The following is an 18,716-nucleotide window of genomic DNA, read 5'->3' as shown; positions in this document are numbered from 1 at the left end:
CATCACAGTTAGCTCCAAACTTCTTAGGCGCAAGGTCTATACGGAGAACTAAATCTCCTTCCTTGAAAGATCGTGGTCGCACCCTTCTATCAAAAGATCTTTTTAGTTGTTGCTAATAAGAGGCCAGGCGTAAGGCTGCAGATTCTCTTTTTTCGTCCAACAAGTCCTGCTCCTAACAAAGAATTCCTTCATTGTCTAGTGTGAGTACTAAATCGGACTTCTAGGTAATGACCCTCATCTCAGTAGGAAGAACAACTTGTGTACCATAAGTGAGAGTAAAAGGTGATTCTCTAGTTGTCACCCTTGCTTTCCTTTCCAAAAGGGGGTTTGGTCGCAGAGCTCTTTTGTTCTGCTATTTAGCTGGGTTGTTCAATAAGCCCAAAGTACCATAGGCAACTCCTTAACCCACAACCCTTTCCAGTTTTCAAGTTTCCGTTTCAAATCATCCAAAATAACTCGATTAGAAGCTTCCGCCTGATCGTTACCTTGAGGATATCCCACAGAAGAGAAAAGTTGCACAATGCCCCAGAAAGCTTGTGTTTATTTGGTGCCCCGGAACTATGTACTATTATCGGAAAGAATGATTCTAGGCAGTCCAAATCTGCAAAGGATATTCTCCCAGATGAACTTAAATTTGTGACATCGACTCTCCTGATATTTGCTAAAGGAACGGCCTCCATGGCTCTATCCAATTGGTAAAATAATCAGTAGCAATTAAAAGGAACTTCTTGTTGGCAGGAGGGAAGAGCTATAAGTAAAGGACCAACCATGTACATTCCCCATTGAGTAAATGGCCACGGGATGCCAAAGGATGTAACTTTCTGCCAAAACATGGATGTAGTTAGTGTCTCTAGCAAGCCTCACATTTCCGGACATAAGCTTCAACATCTTTAAGCTTATGAGGCCAAAAGTTGCCCTGTCGGAGTATCTTGAGTACCAAAGATTTACCCCAGCGTGCCAAGTGTACCTCCTCAAGTAAAGTATGGGCCTCATTTAGAGTACGACACTGGAGGTGAGGCCATAAGTAAAACTTCTTATACAAGTTGTCAGTTGTCACCAACAAGTAAAAAACGTTCCACTTTTTGCTAACAACTTTCGTGCTTCGTCTTATCTGCACGAGTGCCATCCAATAGATAAGTTCGATATGGGAGCTTGCAAAAATGGACCCAAAAGACAAACTAAACCCCTGCTGATACTAGGCTCTGATTGATATTCGACTGGGATCGAGCAAGCGACTATAGTTCCAAGCAAAGAAGCGAAGTAGGCAAGTGAATCGGCATGCCTGTTGTCTTGCCTAAGCAAGTTTGTGAATTTCAGATCTTCAAACTGAGAAGTAAGTGATCTAACAAATTCTAAGATCCATATGAGAATCTCGTGTTTCATAGCCACCCTCAATCTGTTGTACGTCTAACTGAGAACCGTTGAATACTGTGAGATGCCGAACTCCCAAGTTTAGTGCCATAAACAAGCCTGCTAGCATACCTTCATACTCAGTTTCGTTAATACAAGCCTTGAATCCCAAATGCAAATGCACTAATCCCTCTAGCTTAGTGTTATCTGGAGTTAAGAGTACCACACCAAAACCCCTCCTTGGTCATTAGAAGATCCATCCACGAACAACTTCCAACCCGAGATATGACTCTAAGGTCGGATCTGACTATCAGGAAGTGAGTCAGGTTCGACAAACTCCATGTAGTCAGAAAGTGATTGGTCTAGAAGCTGCTATATTTGGAAGAAAGTCGATCAGGAACTCGGACAAAGCCTGTCCTTTTTTAGAAATTCTTTACGTTAGAAAAAAAATACAAAAGCGAATTGGGTTTAAAAATACGCATGATGTGCGAGCATAATTACTAGTCTAGGTAATGTGGATTCCTAAAGAAAAAATTGAAATGAATGACTACTCTGAAGCGAAGGATTCTCCACTTTTTTAACAATGTAGGATGAAGATCATCCAAACATTAGAGAATTACTATATGAATCAACCATAATTGCCAAAACATCAAAAGAGAACATTTTCACCATAGACATTGTTGCAAGACTATAAAAAGCCAAGGAAAGGACTGCATCCTAGACATTTTGGGGATGCTGCAAACCAGGGTATAAAAATCCTTTAATATGTCGAACTATATTTTCCACAACTTACAATTGAATCCATCTATATTCCTCGGGATATCTATCTATCAAGCCAACAGTGTACATCTCAAGGCATCAAATGCTTACCTATCATACCAGTAGATGATGTCTTGATGATCAGTGGACAAGCAGGAGCTATGGCAGGGATGCACTGGGGAACAAGTATAAGGATATCTGTGATGCATACGAATTGGCTTTTACCCTCTATATCAAACAGACCGCTCCCTTAAAATCTCAATCACTTGAAACTGCAATTGTAAACATGGTATCTAATTTTCATCTCCTTTGGTTGGTTGCTCTATTCGACCATGTCCAGCAGTTTTACTAGGGTCTACACCACCTGTAGGGGTCGTAGTAGTATACGTTCCAGTTGCTTCATCCTGGTGTACAAAAATTGGACAAAGAACGAATAGGAAATTAATCCAAGCATATATTAATTCTCAACAAAGGCAATTACCAACAATATCAACTTGACTCCATTTCAAGTTTTTGATATCTATATTCAATTAAGTCATGAATTTCTTGTCTAAAATCAAGGAGATGAACTACTTTTTGAACTCAATTAAAAAAGAAATAAATTAAATCTTCAACAAATGACACAAAATGGTACTTCCCAATCGACAATAAACAAGGAGAACCATGCTGTGCTCGTGCTTTTGTGTTTGAGGATCAAACACAACTTGTTCTAGTTCCTTTTACACAGTTGCAAGTCCATAACATTACGGTAGGGTCGAAAGGCCACTACCCTAACTGTCTTATCTCCAATCCTAGCAACAATAACCCTCCTACAAAGGCCCTCCTACAAAGGCCCTCTCTTACCTCCACGAACCCCCAAAAGTATTTACCTAGTAGCTAGGTCAAACTCATGAGTGCATATGTGGCTTAGCCCTCCTGCCAAGCAAACCCTCTTTCATGTTCAAATTAACCCCAACCAAGTGGCATATTGGTCGAGGTTCGGCCCAAGGTCTTGGGTTCGATTCCCACCTTCACTGGGATATAAGTGGCTAGGGAACAAGAGTTCTAACTATCTAAAAAAAAAGGTCCCTTCCGCTGTCATCCCGTAGGAAATTTCAAAGGACTGATTCCAGTCCAGCCACCACGCTCTTGGGCAGGTGAAGAAGGGGGGATATGGTAAACCAGAAGGCTAAAGAATGTATCCTTCATCAGGATCACCTTATCTCTTCTGGACACAAAAAACGACCTTCCCACTCTCCAAGCTCACAACTAAATTGGTAACACAATTAATTATAATTCATAATTATTTTTATCATCAATTCATATTTTCCTGCATACATGTATAATTGTTTTGGCATCCATGTTTTGATTAGACTTTTAAGACCCGTGTGTGATTTTAACAAGTTAAAATAGGCCCTAGACTTATATAGTATACATCCTTGGGCCACATGCACAAAGTAGAAGTGCATACGGGCCTATAGAACAATTTTTAGGGTGTACTTGTGAAGAAAAAAGGAAATTGCACTTAAATTAACATAAAAACCCTACACATCAGTAACCTTATGGTATTCTACAAGTTATATTTTGGGAGTTGGAATCAAGAAAATCTAGGATAAAGACAGGAGAAAAAAAAGGAGTTGTCTTCCTCATTATCTTCTTTCCATATTCGGTTTAAGGCAAGTACTTCTTGCGTAGAGGTATTTAGATCACTTCTTGTATGTTAGATTTAAAAATACATTTTTGTATCTTACTGAATCTTCAGTAGGAAGTATTCAACTTTCTACGAGTTTAGTACTAAAGACTGCACACAGCCGAAACAATGCAGTCCAGTATTTCAGTCAGCTTCCTACAGATAAGTCATAAAATTCTACACCAAAGTTCTAGATCTAGCAGTCTATTATTCTCACGTGTTTACAGTTTCAATTTTCTATGAATATCATGCTACAAAAAGTGCACACTGGTGAAACAACTACTCGATTTTCTATGAATTTTATACTAAAGATTGGGCTCCCCAGGACACGTCGTGTTCAGCTAATTCCAAGAGGTTCTAGCTCCTCGAGGAACATGGTTATGAAAGTGTCTAGTAACTGGAGGGATCGGTCGGCCGTAGAACGACCTCCATTGCTGACCTTTTTTTTTTTTTTTTTTTTTTTGGTAAGCCTGTTTTAAATGAGATCAGTAACTCATTGCTGACCTTTTAGGGCGGACCTTATTCTATTCCTTACCAGGAATAGTGATCAGGCCTAAATAAATAACTCTAGACTGGGCACTGCGGTGAAATAACTATGCAGTCCCGAATTTCATTCGTCTTCCTACTATTTTAGACCGTGATAATGTCTAAACCATAAAAACTTTATAAGATGAAACTTGTAGATCTAAATGTTTGGAGTTCATAGGGTTTTCCAGAAATTAAAAAAAATTAAGAATTCGAATTTTCTGCGAGTACTGTACAATGTGGATCTACATAACAAGACCTTAAGTTTTACATTAGTCAAAACCTATCCAAATCCAAATTACAAATAACAGCATTATTTTCATGGATTTCTATATATAATCAGGTCCAAAGATGTACTACTATATTTAACATACAAGAAGTGAATTAAATACCTATACGCAAGAAGTACTTGCCTCAAACCGAATATGCAAAGAAGATTGAGGAAGACAACTCCTTTTTCTCCTTTCTTGATTACGACTCCCAAAGTGAAACTTGGAGAGTACTATAAGGTTACTGATGTCCAGAGTTTTCATGTTAATAAAAGTGTGATTCTCGTTTTTCTTCTAAATGACACCTTAAAAAGTGTTCTAAGGGCCATATGCACTTCTACTGTGTGCATAAGGCCCAAGGATGCATAGTAGATGGGTCTAGAGCTCTAAAGCACGGACGCACCTACAAATGGGTTGTCTGCATAGGACACGCATCGGACGCGGAAGCGCGTCCTACGAGGTCAACACATTCAAGACACGGTCAACATGGTCAGGACGCTGACTTTGACTCAAAAAAAATATAAAATAAATCAAAATAATGTTAAAAAACTCAATTTTTCCGGTTTTTATTTTGTTATGACATGTTTTTAAAGTTTGATTAGGAAATATTAAACTTAATCTTGTGGCTATTTATCTTGAATAGTTTGAATTTATAAATGTTGACACATTTAATTTAGTTTTTAATGTTTAGTTTATATATAAAATAAAAGTATAAATATTAATTAATTTCAGCGTCTTTTGCCGCATCCTACTTTTTTGAGATATAACCTAGTCGCCACATGTCAGTGTCAGCGTCAGCGTCCGTGCAACATACGTCTAGGGTCTATTTTAACTAGTTAGAATCTCATACGGGTCATAAAAGTCTCATTTGCACACATCATATTAAAATATGGATGCAAAAAATAGAATACATTTATAAAAGTATTTTTTCATTAACGAAGAAGACTATATCACTCCCAAGCCACTCCTAAAACGTACAAAGTCATATCTCATCCTACCAGTTGAATTAAGGGCTTATATTTTGTAGATATGATTTCCCCACCATTAATAACATGCCCACCAAATTTCGGCTCATTCAAATATGTCTAACCTAATCAAATGTTATTATGAAATCGGAAAATTCTAGACCATTAGATAAACGTTCAAAATTGAACACTAGTTTTCATAAGGTTAGACACATCCAAATAAGATGAAACTTTGTGGGCATGTTATCCATTATAAGAAGATCATATCCACAAAAACTCGGGTATTAATTCAATTTGTAAGTCGATGGAGTGGCTCTATCCCTCCCCATATATATACATATATATTAGATGATGACAAATATAACTCTGCAATAATTTAGAATTAAATAAGAGGGTATTACAAATTCTCTCATTGATATTGTGTCGAAGACCTATAATCCGATTCCATGGGAAGAGCTAGGTATTTAGAAAAAATAAAATAAAAAATACGATTGTATTATCAACTGAAGAAGCAAGATTGTCCTCATGACCCACCACAAAGATAGTACTCTCATGCCCAAAAATAAACAAACAAAAAAGGGGGCATCATAATCTGCATCAGATCCACTCCAAATCCCTCTAGTATTTTTCTTTTTCTCTTTCTTTTTTATTATTATTATTTTTTTGGCAAGTAATTTTTATTGATAGAGTAGTGCAAAGAACAAGATTACAGTACATACTAAATATAACGAGCTCTATAAATACCGCTAGTACCACTATATGTCTCTCAATCATCTTGCGTAGCAACCTCAACAACCAAGAGGAATACAAGTGAATATATAGATTTGTCTAATGCCTCTAAACTCCTAAGAAAATCTGTCTGAGAACCGTTATTATGAGTGGGTAAACCTTCAGCTAATCTTACATAGTCAAAAGCCTAAGCTAATCTTACACAAGATGCTACGGTCACCACTCCTACCATCAACAGACTCATAAAACAGTTCAAATTAAGCACAATGTTTTAGAAAGACAAGTTTCTTTCCACACGATACAAATACCTAGAACCCCTTGTTCATAAATTCTCATTAAGTTCGACTGCAATCTGTAGCTAAGAAATTGAGTTAGGCTTCTGAAAGGTTCAAAAGGTGCTCAAGGAGCTGCAACAATGTTTGTATGTGATGTGGTCGGTTGGTTGTTATAAAATAAGGGAATGTAATTAGGTTATGAGTTAGTTGCTTTGTGGTTTTGAATTATTGAGAGATTTTTCATAAAATGTGAGACTTTAGAGTTTTGCAAAGTGTAGATTTTAATTAATTGGTGCTTTCGCTGCTTCAATCTACATTAGTATTGTCTTCGAACCATGATATGAGTTAACTTGTAATTCAAAAAACTATAACAAACTATATCTGGTACTTTTCTTGTTTGCATTGCATGAAAAAATGAGGATGACTCTTTCATTAGGAATAAAGATATTGCTACGTATTTTTTAGAATTTTTTATTCCTATCCATTTCTTTACTTCCTGGGAGGATAGAGAAACCTACCTCATACTTACTAGAGAAAAGGGAAATGTTTCTTTAAGAAAATTGATACACACTAGATATATGTTTATCAGTTCTAAATTTCCTTGCCCACCTCAAGTAATTCTACGCCTCCCCACAAAATATAGAGCAAGAAACAAATAGCTGCAAGCATAGACTTGAGTATTTCTTCTCCAACACAATTTTATACATCACATATTTGAGATTAATATTGGAAAACCAAAGCATGTCTGTGTTGGAGATTACCTTTTCCAAATTTTCATGCAAAAGAAGCTCTTCCTTGCCATCTTCACTTGCAGTACTAGCAACCACACCATTTTCCGCTCTAGGCAGTGACATCTCTTTCTGATCTTCATTTGAGGACAGAAAAGAATGTTCACCATTCACAAGAGGCACTTGGTTAGGAGGCTCACTTGCAGCAGTGGGAGATTTAACTATTTCATCCCGAACATCAACTGACTCGGCTTCAGTTACTTCATCCTCGGTCTTGACTGACTCTAACTTTTTGTCTGCGGATTCGGTGGTTATAGCTGCCAGTTTCCTTTTTTCTTCATCCATTTGCTCCTTTTTCCTTGCTTCTTGTTCCTTTATCTGCTTAAATCTATAAAAGGTACATATTAACAATATAATGATGTAATCAACCCCATTATCTCCAAAATCAGATCATAAATAGATGGCAACTTTTAACCTGTCACCAGGACGCATTCCCCCTGACGGTTTTTCTTCTTTTCGGGATTCCATAATATTGGTTGAGTTTTCGTTATCAACAGAACCCTTAAGCTTTTTTTGCACTTCCTTGACGCTTTTATCACTAAATTCCCTAATTGAACTTTTGGCACCACCCAACTTCTGAAGCCATATCTGCTGTGTTGTGCTCAGTATGTTGTTTGTGAACCTGAGTAGCACGAGATCATAATAAAACACCAGTATGTTCATAACAGATGAGCAACATTTTGGCAGCACTGAGCAAAAGGAACTGATGATCTGGAATGAGAGAAACTTTTAGGAGAAATGACGAGATAATTGGAAACCAAAAACCTAGTCTCATTGGCAGTGCATATAAATTCATTGCAAAGGTCCTTTCTAACAGAGTGATTTCTCTGGAACAAGAGGCTTTGTGTTCAGGCATCACCTTTTAGATGGTATATTGATTGCCAATGAGGCCATCAACGATAGGAGTTACAACCCTAGTATCTTGTGTAAGATATATTTAACTAAACTTTGTGACAATGTGAAGTGCAATTTGTTGATATATTCTTTAAGATTCTTGTTAACGGATTGCCGACAGGGTTTTCTAAGAGCTCTAGAGGCTAAGCCCTCTTCTATTACTCTTCATCATGGAGGTTTTTGGCAAGTTCATTGAGACATCTAATCATATTTTGAAGACATCTAATCATATTTTGAGGGCCTAAAGGGGTTCAGAGTGGGAATAAATCAGATTGTAATTTCCTATCTTCAATTCGTTGATGACATAGTGGAGTTTTTGCGGCACCGTAAGAAGCAAATGAGGACTGAGGTATCCTCTGAGACATTGAGGCAGTCTCGGGTCTCAATGCAAATATGGCTAAAAAGGGTATTTGGGTGGGTTTTGAGGACAATCTGGATAGTTTGCTTCATTTGTTGGGAGTACTGTAGGTGATCTTCTTTCTAGATATTTACTGGTTATGTCCAGTGTGTAAAAAAACGGCTTGAAACTTGGGCCTTGAGGTTCACCTCAGAGCCTCACACCCAAAATCAAACTGAGGCTATAGCCTCACTTGTGGATCAAGAGGCTTAAGTTTTTTGTTAAGTGTATTTAGTTCCTTTTCTCAATATCCTTCTTTTGACATGCTGTATCTCAAATATTTAATTTCTCTTTTATATCTTTTTGCATATTTTTAGGCGCACGTTTTTGGGAATTGAGGGTCAATCGCCTTCGAGCACGCCTCAAGCCTCTAAGAAGCTTGGAAATGCACACCATATCAGATTTTCACTTAGCATAGGTCTATAGAGTATAGTCATAGAAAAAAGGAGGATAAGATCTGCTTACCAATAAAGACTTAGGCCAGAAGGAACAGAAAGAGCAAAATAACCAATCATCAAAGGAAGAAACTTTGACAGAGCTTGAGAAGCCTTCAAGTTTGGATCATTATTCTGAAAGTCATACATATCAATAAACTAATAAACACACCGAAAACCTCAAATGACCCATTCAAAAGTAACTACAAAAAAAAAAAAAAAGTCAAGGAAATTATATGAAATACTTTTTATATCAGAAGTTTATTTTATTTTGATTTATCGGATTGATTTCAAAGAATGTTTAGGTGTCTATGTAAAAGAAACCAGAAAATACAAGATATCCAAAAGAGTCGAGCTATACCAAACCCAAACAATAGCCTATTAGTCTATTAACCAAATTTAGAGATTAAATCTCGTCAGAGAGGTAATCAAATGGAATCACTCCAAAAATCTTGAAGTACTTTGGTCCACCAGAAGGGAAGCCCTTTGATGTCTAATATAAGTCTTCTCAACATCTGCCAATACGTAATTGAAGTTTGAGCTACATTCAAGTCATATAGCCCAAATCACCAGGGAAAGTTATTGTAAAAGAAACTTGCTGTCCTGTTCAACAAAATGTTCATATAGCCTCTAAATATATCTAATAAGTAATAAGACAAGTTACCGCTGCGGCCTTTCATTCTTCAAGGTCTCCATTTTTAGAGGTGTCAACCTTGTAATACTACATTTTGGGTTGCCAATTCTTATTACTATTCTTTATTTAAAGAGGTGAATATTACTTTAAAAAATGTGATGTAAGCAACTGATATACAAGACTTGTTCATAAGATGCCAACTCCATTTGAGCGGTATTCTTGCACTGACACGAAATACTGGAGTGTACTGACATGTGCCATTTTCGGGGCTATCTGGGCCAAGAGGAATAAGAAGAAAGTACGAAATGGTCATTAGTTTGGTTGGAGATCCATGAAGGACAAAATCAATTCTTCAAAGTGGTTCTCAGCTGGAAAAAAATATATATATCAATAGAATGGTGAGCTTAACATGCTTTGGTTCCTAACCAAACAGCAGTGATTGAATGAAGATTGCACTATGAAATTGTGTTTTGTGTGGCTAGTTTTTTGGGTTTTGACCTAGGTTACATGGACACGCCATATTTTGAAAAAAATCTATGTCGGATACGTATCCACGTGTCTGTGTCCGTGTCGGACACATATTGTATTTAATTTACCTCGAATTTCTGATTTACCATCTAATTTAATAAATTTATAATTATTAAAAAATTAATTAATTATTCCTATCCGTGTCCCCGTGTCAATCTTCAACTGCTCGCCGTATCTGTGTCGGACACCGACACGCGTGCCCGTGTCAATGTAACCTAGGTTTTGACCTTATTAACCAATGTGTAGAGCAGAAATGGAAGCAAAAAGTAAAGTGTGAACATCAAATTGCCTAACTCAAAAAATTCTCGATATCCAAAGCGCCTCGAGAGGGCAAAATATAATATTATTGTGATTTCATTTTAATCAATTTCTCTCATTTTTTTTTTTCTTTTGATCTAGGAGGATCTACAAGCAGTTAGTGACCTGGGCAGCAACAGTGGGCACCAAAAGTGGGCAGCTTAAAAGTGGCAGCAACAGTGGGCAGCCAAAGTAGGCAGAAACAGTGGGTGGGCCTAAGTAGCCAACGAGGTCCACTTATGCTTGTAAAAATCCTAATTGAGTAGAGATAGCTTAGGACTGTCACTCTCTAAATAGGTTTTATAATCCAAAAAAACAGAGGGTTCAACAACAAGAGAAGAAAAACCCTAGAATCTTAGAAAGTGAGAAAAGAGAGGATTGAGAGTTAGAAACCCTAGGAGGAGGGATGAAGACACTCCATTAGAGAGTATGTAGACTCTCATCCTCTAGTGGTATTCATATTTGTATCTTGTAGGAGAAGCACAAATCTTCCATCATCAAGTTCAACCTCTTGTGTCTCAAATTCGTTTTTGTATTGCTCTAATGGAATAAACAAAAAGAAGCATAGCCTTCAAGAAAATTATTCATTGTTCTTTTCTATAAATTGCTTGATTATATTTTCGTATATCTTTTATTTTCCACATTGGTTTGTAATCTTTACCATCTTTTATACTTTTCAATGAACAGTTATTTATAATATTCATATAATGGCTAGATAACTAATTATAACTTATGTGGTAATTCTTTCCTTCAATCCTTTCGCCTTTTGGGTGTGTTTAAGAAAAAGGACAGAAAAAGTATGGTATGTTGCGTACGTGTTAGTTAACTATAGAAAAGGGCCAAATCTAAGCATCTGGATGTAAGAGACTTCAGCACTTTTACTGCATTCTCATCTTTTTTAAGAGTTTTATACTTTTATCTAGTATGCTGAGCCTCTCTAGTCAGTGAGTCAAGATTTCCAGCAGGTCCATTTGATCAAATGAAGCCATTGTCGGGGACTACTACTCAATTTTTTTTCCATTTAAAGTTGATTTTCGGACTAGTTAATTTCTTATTTCAATTTCTGCAATTTTATAATAATAAATTAAAATATATACTTAGGGTTTTCTTATTCCTTTTTACGCATTGATATTACGTTTGCCATAAAGCACTGTCGAGCAAGCGGACTTATAAAATTTAGAAACTAATAATCCTAATTTTCGGAATTAAACATAACCCTAAAAATAACCTATGCTAGAAACATCAAAATAGCACCTAAATATAATTAGAAATAGCCCTAATAATATATGAACCAATATGGAACTTAAACAAGGGTTTGGAACCCTTGGATGCATCAGTAAATCTTGGAGCATAGTACGTGGTTAGCCTGCAAAGTTCCCCTGGAGATGTGGCAAGATACCATAGGGACATGGGAACTGCATTCACCCGGTTGTATGGACACTATGCCTGTACTCCTCTTTCCATTCTTAACGAGACCTTATTTTAGGGACGAAAAAACACACTTGGGACACACTAAAACATTCAACAAAAATATGCATGTGGTAATGCATGCGCAGTAATAAGTGACAAATTTTCTGAATGTAAGAGGCAGTTAGAGGTGACAAATTTTCTTCTAATGTAATCAGTGAGAATCATCAAATGCCATGGAGCATAAAGAAAACTGACCTGTGATGACTGCATGATATGAACTGATATGTATTGTGAGAGAATCAGCAACAAAGGTAGAACAAGATATGTGAGGGTGTCCAACCATCCAAGGGGTGGATGACCATCCTGTGACAATCATGCATCATGGTGATAATTGAGAAGAAAAGGGGAGAAAAATATGAGAGCAAGCAGTTCATTTCTGTTAGTGGCTACATTTTCAAGTGAACAAACAAAGAACATCCTGAAAGTGCACTTAACCTACCTATTAGAAAATATAAATGTATCACACCTCAAACATCTTAGCAGTGAGTGCTACTAAATAGTTTACTCATCAACAATGTTTAAAAAGTAACATGACGCTACTAATCAAGGCTCTACCCTAGAGGATGCCAACCTAGTTGAGAGGACTTAATTACCATGCAGATGCAAGTTCACGGAGTCATTTCGAGGATACATCGCACTCAGTGGAGGAGGTGATTATATTGACAAAAGGTTTGATCTTCCTTTGGTCAAAGATATGCGAGAAATGGCGTGACCCTCCTTCCGGTGACTTTGTGTTCAGACGAGAATCTTTGTTAGGCTATGCTTAATGAGATTTAGTTTTGCTATTTTTGTCTTCTTTTTGTTGTTGTTGTTGTTGTTGTTGTTGTATGTTTAACTTAGGATATCTCATCCTACTGCTTTGTAACCTCTTTCTATACATATAATACATATCTATCTTTATCAAGCAAAAAATTAGATAAAAACATAAAATAAAATAACAAATAATAAAATACTCATGCTCACTGTCATTGTCTCGATGTAAGTTGATGCTCTATTAAGGAAATTCTATTTTATCGATTACAATATTTTCCTTGATCTTTGTGCCGTGGAAGTCTTAAACTATACATATATCAATTCTGATGAGAAAGCGTTCTAAAGAAGACAGTTGTCCAGAGGAAAGATACTGAAACTTTAGAATTTATAACTTTTGATGCTTGGTATTTCTATAGTAGTGCAGTATAACAATTATGTATAATTGTATAGATCGTTTCTGGACACAAATTTTAAAACAGATACGCAAATTTAATAATACTTTTTATGTTATTCCAGAGTTGAAACTTGATAACCATTTATCTTTAAAGGATCCAAAAGAAGAAAAGGAAAAGTTAACACCAAGTATTAGATTTAAGCTTCCGCGTACACAGATCGAAGTTTCATTTCTGGGGCAGAAGCTTTCACAAAGATTAATCTCATGATTTGCAGGAGGGCAAGACTAAGATCTAACTGGGTACCAATGGAATCTGAAATGACCCCAAATCCATCATGGCTATACCTCATGTTAACCCTTTTGACCTATTTGTAAATGGCACCAACCTAGGTAGCACAAAGGATTTTGGTTGAGTTCCCATTCCCAATAATTATTGAAGTCATGAATGTCAACCTTTCACTATACTTACTACGAAAGGAAAAATCCAAGAGATCCCACTCCCATTTTGTTTTGCAGCAATAGTAGTTGGACCAGCAAGAGAAGGAATCCAGAAAAAGCCTTCTGTGAGAAGCCCCTAGCAATCAGACGAGCAAAACAATTAGATAATGGGCTGATTGGGGAAGCAAAGAACAAAAATTGAGAAAAGTGACATCTACAAAATGGGATGCACCTCGTTCGCCACATTTGAAAGCGCTCTATAAAGTCCAACCCAGACTGGAATTGTGGCAATAGTTGGTAAGCACCCTGTAAACAAAGTGAATTTCAGAAGACTAAATATTTCAGCCATGGAAGGACTTGCACACAAAAACTGTATAAAAAAATTTACAAAATCAATTGAAATAACAAAGAATGTTCTAAAGACGGTAGTTTTGCACAGCAGAGAAAAGCTAAATACTCTACCGGACACCTCACTGCTAATGGGTATGGACAGCCAAGAAAGAGAGAGAGTCACAACGCTTACACTTTTTCTTACTATTCTTATTTTATGTCTTCTATTGTTATTATTTTATGTTACTTTTAAGTGAGAAACAAAGATATCGTGCGGTCCTAGTTTAAACGTAAGGTCCCTCTTGATCCAGATTAATTAACATCCCACTTGACAGCCTAATTTGGTAAGTTCATTTCACATGTTGAAACAAATTAGACCCCCGATATTTTTAGTCATAGTTCACTTGCTATTTGGGACTAGGAGCTATATCTTTCATCCTTCGATGTGCCTTGGACACCACCCAACAACATCAAGGAGGTGCTTTGCAAAGATATCATAATTCAAACTCTTTACCAGTATCTAAGAGGTTTTCGGAGCATTATCCTATATACACAATGTGGGTATTTGATGGAAGGAAACCAAATGAGTCTTTGAATCTTTCAACACAAGTCTAAAAAGATGCACTATATACTAAGGAAGGTGAAGGAAAATGTAAGATAGGACTACGGGTGTCGCTACTTTTAAGGACTGAAGGTTCCAAATTTTTTTTTACAAATTAGATTTACATTTTACAGATTAAAAAATCGGAGTAGATACGAATCAAAATCCATTTCCTGATGATGTGATTTGTTAGTACAATAACTGAATCCTAATCTAGTAAGTTTTAACAAAAAGAACCAACCAAGCTACATCAAATAGCTGGCTGAAACATATAAAATCGCCACTAAGATATGTTACTAAGCAAAAGACCAAGACTTCTTATAAGATTAGCTATCATTTCCCAAAGAGAAGGATAGAAATATACGCTTCAGCCCTATGGCCCTCCAAAGTCTTCAATTCTTGAAACATATAACTAACGCACAGTAAAACGTAAACAACTTTCATAGTAGAAACTCCAAACAGCAAGCATATTTGTTACTACATTGGTAACAAAGGTCTTAATGCTGGAACTATCATGCCATGAGAACCCAATACTACATTGTGCAAAAAGACAATAGTGCCACTCATAACTCATTATGCCGATAAACGTATGATTGAATTCATCTTAAAGAAGTATAGAAATATCCTACCATAACTCGACAGATAAATTATGGGAATATATCATGCAGCTATGCAGATAGGAGCTGAATGGTTTGGACTGATGAAAATAGTGGTACACTTTCAACTCCGAAATTTGAGGACAGAAATCCTACCTGCCAATGGATTTACACCTGCTATTTTATACAAGCGAGCTGTTTCAAGTTGTATCCTTTCCTGCAAATATATACACAATTTGAAATCAGTAACTGCCATGCTGAAAACACCACTACTGAACTCTTTCAACTTGATGAAATTTAAAATACTACAACTGATAAAGTAATGGTTTTGTTAAAATGTAAAGAAATTAATTGTCTCCAATAAGGGGCATTGCTACTCTAGTAAGCTTAATCAAGAGTAAGACAGTACATATTTTCGAGCAAAACCTCAGAGAGAGATTTAAAATGCCCATATTTGGTCTTGGCCTCATTTCGTTCCAAAATATATGTTTACATACGCTAGATCTTTTGAGTATTCTCATGGTCATCAGATGTCACTATATTTGAAAACCGCCTCATGCAATTTCATCACTGGATCATCGATAGCAAGTAAGCCAGGACTCATTTTTGGAGATCGAAAATTAGTTTGACTTACCAGGTGGGGAGGCCCTAAGGGAATGCCTAACATATATAGCAAAAACTCTAGAAAAACAAGGAAGACCAAAATAAAAGACGTGCGACAAAGAAATTGCCAAATTACAAATTTTAAGGAACTTGGCATCAGAAATGTGAAAACTCAACTTCCAAATATTGAATCTTCTAGAGCAGCAACATCCAAACAGGAATACACTGAAGTCCGAACTTTGACTCTTTTGATACTTTTGTGATAAAAGCGGAAAACACCCAATTTGGTTGCATGCCTTAGAACACCATCAAAGGATTTGGCATTGTCTTTCGAAGGCCTATGTGAAAAATAAAACATTAGAGAGAGCCAAAAACTTTCGCTCTCTTTTCTTCCTGGATATCTAGGTTTTATGATACTGTGTTCATCTCTTGTCTAGGCCTAGGTCTGCTTCTTGAGGTGACTTGTAAGCTTATGTTTAAAAACAACTTCCAAAACCATAGTTCTCCTTCAGTTTGGTGGTTTTTGCTAACAACGCAGAGTTACAAAGCTTAAGTACACCGTGAGATGATCATGGACATAGTAATCGCTTGTAATTGTAAGTATGACTAAACTCATGTGATGTTCAAATTTATAGTGAACTTTTGTTCTATGAAGATTGTGGGATATAAGATTCCCCTAGTGATTAAAAGGTTAAAATATCTGTGTCGTTGGTATGTTTGTGCAAGTTTATTTTACGTACGTTAATTGGTTTATTGGTATGCCTCTTACCACAACCGCATTAAATTCTACCAAATAAATCATTAAATCTCTAGAGGAAACTTCACATCAATCGGACTAATTCATGTGGAACATATATGGAGAAGAAACAAAGAATATAGTAAAACAACACGAACCAAATGGTGCTTGGAAACAGTGAAATTGTATCTATGTTAATGGAGAAGAAGTTTGGAGAGAAAGAGGATACAGCTTAATTACTTCTGGCCTTATTAAAAAACACTCTCTCACAAACCCTTTGTAGAATCCCTCAAACGCTATCAAACTTGTTTTATCTGCTTTAAACCCTAGGTTCATTCTGACACACTTTGGGATTACATGTAAAAGCCTCCTATGAGTTCCTATAGCATACCCAAATGCTACAAGTCAGAAAGTAAGATTGAAAACCGGAGCAAGAAGTGGAATCCTAAGATCAGTCCCAACAAGTCGAGGAACATTCCCCGTATTCAGTGTTAGGCGGGGTTGAACCCACCAAGCCTAAGATTGACCCCTCTTTTCTGCAATTCCTAAAATTGTGCATTTTGCCCCCTCCCACTTCAACCCTGATTCCAATGACATTTTGTCCTACATATATGTGAACGTCAAACACATATACGCAAATATATATTGGCCTGATGATAAACACTCTAATTCGCATTAACTTGAGACGAGGGAAAAGTTGTCCCTGTCACGCCTGCAATAGCTTCGGTGATTAAGATAACTTCCTCTAAGTTACTATTTTGTTTACTAATTCTGTATCTTACAGTACATATACGTCAACTGCTACCAACAAACTTCTCCACATGACTCAAAGAAATTCCACACAAGTGAAGGGATACATGAAAACCTGATCACCCGCAAACTGTTTTTGTATAGCATTAACTTGAGGTTGCAAAGACTTCATCGCCATCGCAGATTCAACCTGCAATATGTAAACTGTACATATTAACTCAAATAAAGCTTCTAACAACACTAAATGGACTCCACCCACAAGACCACAACACTCTTACCTGTTTCTTTGTCAGAGGAAACGTGGCCGCTTTGACAAGAACAGTAAGTAAAATAATAGCAAAACCATACGCATAAGGAACATGTAATGCCGAAAGCCCATCCTTCAAAACCTGGATATATATACAAATATAAACAAAAACTTAAATAATTTTTAATTACACGTGTAAAAATATGATTGATTCAGTTACAAACCTTGAGAACAGTCTCCATAAGATTAGTAATCCCATAAAGCCAATCCTCACTCTGCTTAGCACCATCAGGTGCAGACGCAAGTGCGTCAGCAAGTGTGTATACAAGACTTTCTGTTCTCCCAAACACTTCATGAATGAAACCGTCTGTTGCTGACACGTCATTGTTTAATGAAAACCGAAGTGAAGTGTTGTGGTGGAGTCTGGGGTTTAAATAGTAGTAGTTGACTCGATGTTGTTGATTTGAATAAAGAGTTGGTTTGTTGTTGATTGGAAAGTTAACAAGTTTACGAGGTTGAAACGATTGGAAAGTAGTCATTATTTGTGACTTGCAACCGCGCGCGACGGACAGAGAGGTTTTAATAATAATAATTTTTACCAGCTTTGGGTTTTGTTAGTTTGGAAATGTTATTGGCCATGAAATTTGAGTCATGTGACTATACGTGCAAATTGCTTAATTGCTTAATTGCGTATGTAACGTCGATCGGGTGCCCGTTTAAAACAAGTTATTGGCTATATATGGGGATATATTTCAATCAGCACGAGCCCTTCTCGTTGAACATATCGAACGATTGTCATAAATAAATGGCTAAAACGGACCTTTTAGCCAAAATTTAGCCGCAAAAAATAAACGTTGCTTTAGTAGGTTTGACATAGGGGTCACAAAAATCTCCTATTTTTTTTAAAAAAAAAACACTTAAAAAGTCTCCGAATTGGACAGATTACCTAATTTCAAAACGAATAAACAATAAAAACAGTAAAAGTCTCCAAATTCTCTCTATATTTACCGATTTTTAGCGATTTTTTCAATTTATTTTTATTGATGGATAGCTTTCTATTAATTTTTTTAATATTTTACTTTATAAATTGCAATTATTTGGAGGATATCGTAAGATATAACAAGACTTTACATATATATTTGTAAATTTTGAATTTGGTATATGCTCGAAGTAATCCTAACATGATGCATAATCACACACGGTATCAGCTCGGGATTCCAGTAGGGTTTGAGTAGAAAGTGGTGTTGGGTTTTCTTGTTGTTCATCTTAAATCTTTAGGTTGGAG

General features: G+C 36.5%; 1 protein-coding gene across 1 annotated transcript; it reads right to left on the bottom strand.

Moving 5' to 3' along the window:
• Positions 1-1,988: 1,988 nt before the first annotated feature.
• On the bottom strand, positions 1,989-18,145 carry LOC147497406 (ALBINO3-like protein 1, chloroplastic). The gene is made up of 11 exons (XM_086559958.1): positions 17,656-18,145; positions 17,463-17,573; positions 17,300-17,374; positions 15,252-15,312; positions 13,801-13,874; positions 13,600-13,704; positions 12,179-12,286; positions 9,086-9,189; positions 7,745-7,951; positions 7,303-7,657; positions 1,989-2,513 (listed from the first exon to the last, which is right to left on the bottom strand). Exons 1-11 carry the CDS (start codon positions 17,968-17,970, stop codon positions 2,403-2,405), a joined length of 1,626 nt encoding a protein of 541 aa, XP_086416084.1. The 5' UTR covers positions 17,971-18,145; the 3' UTR covers positions 1,989-2,402.
• Positions 18,146-18,716: the final 571 nt, after the last annotated feature.

Source organism: Coptis chinensis, chromosome 5 (assembly GCF_015680905.1).
Source record: "Coptis chinensis isolate HL-2020 chromosome 5, ASM1568090v1, whole genome shotgun sequence".
NCBI lineage: Eukaryota > Viridiplantae > Streptophyta > Magnoliopsida > Ranunculales > Ranunculaceae > Coptis > Coptis chinensis.
Note: the sequence above shows the minus strand (reverse complement) of the source record. Positions and strands in the feature narration are given on the sequence as shown.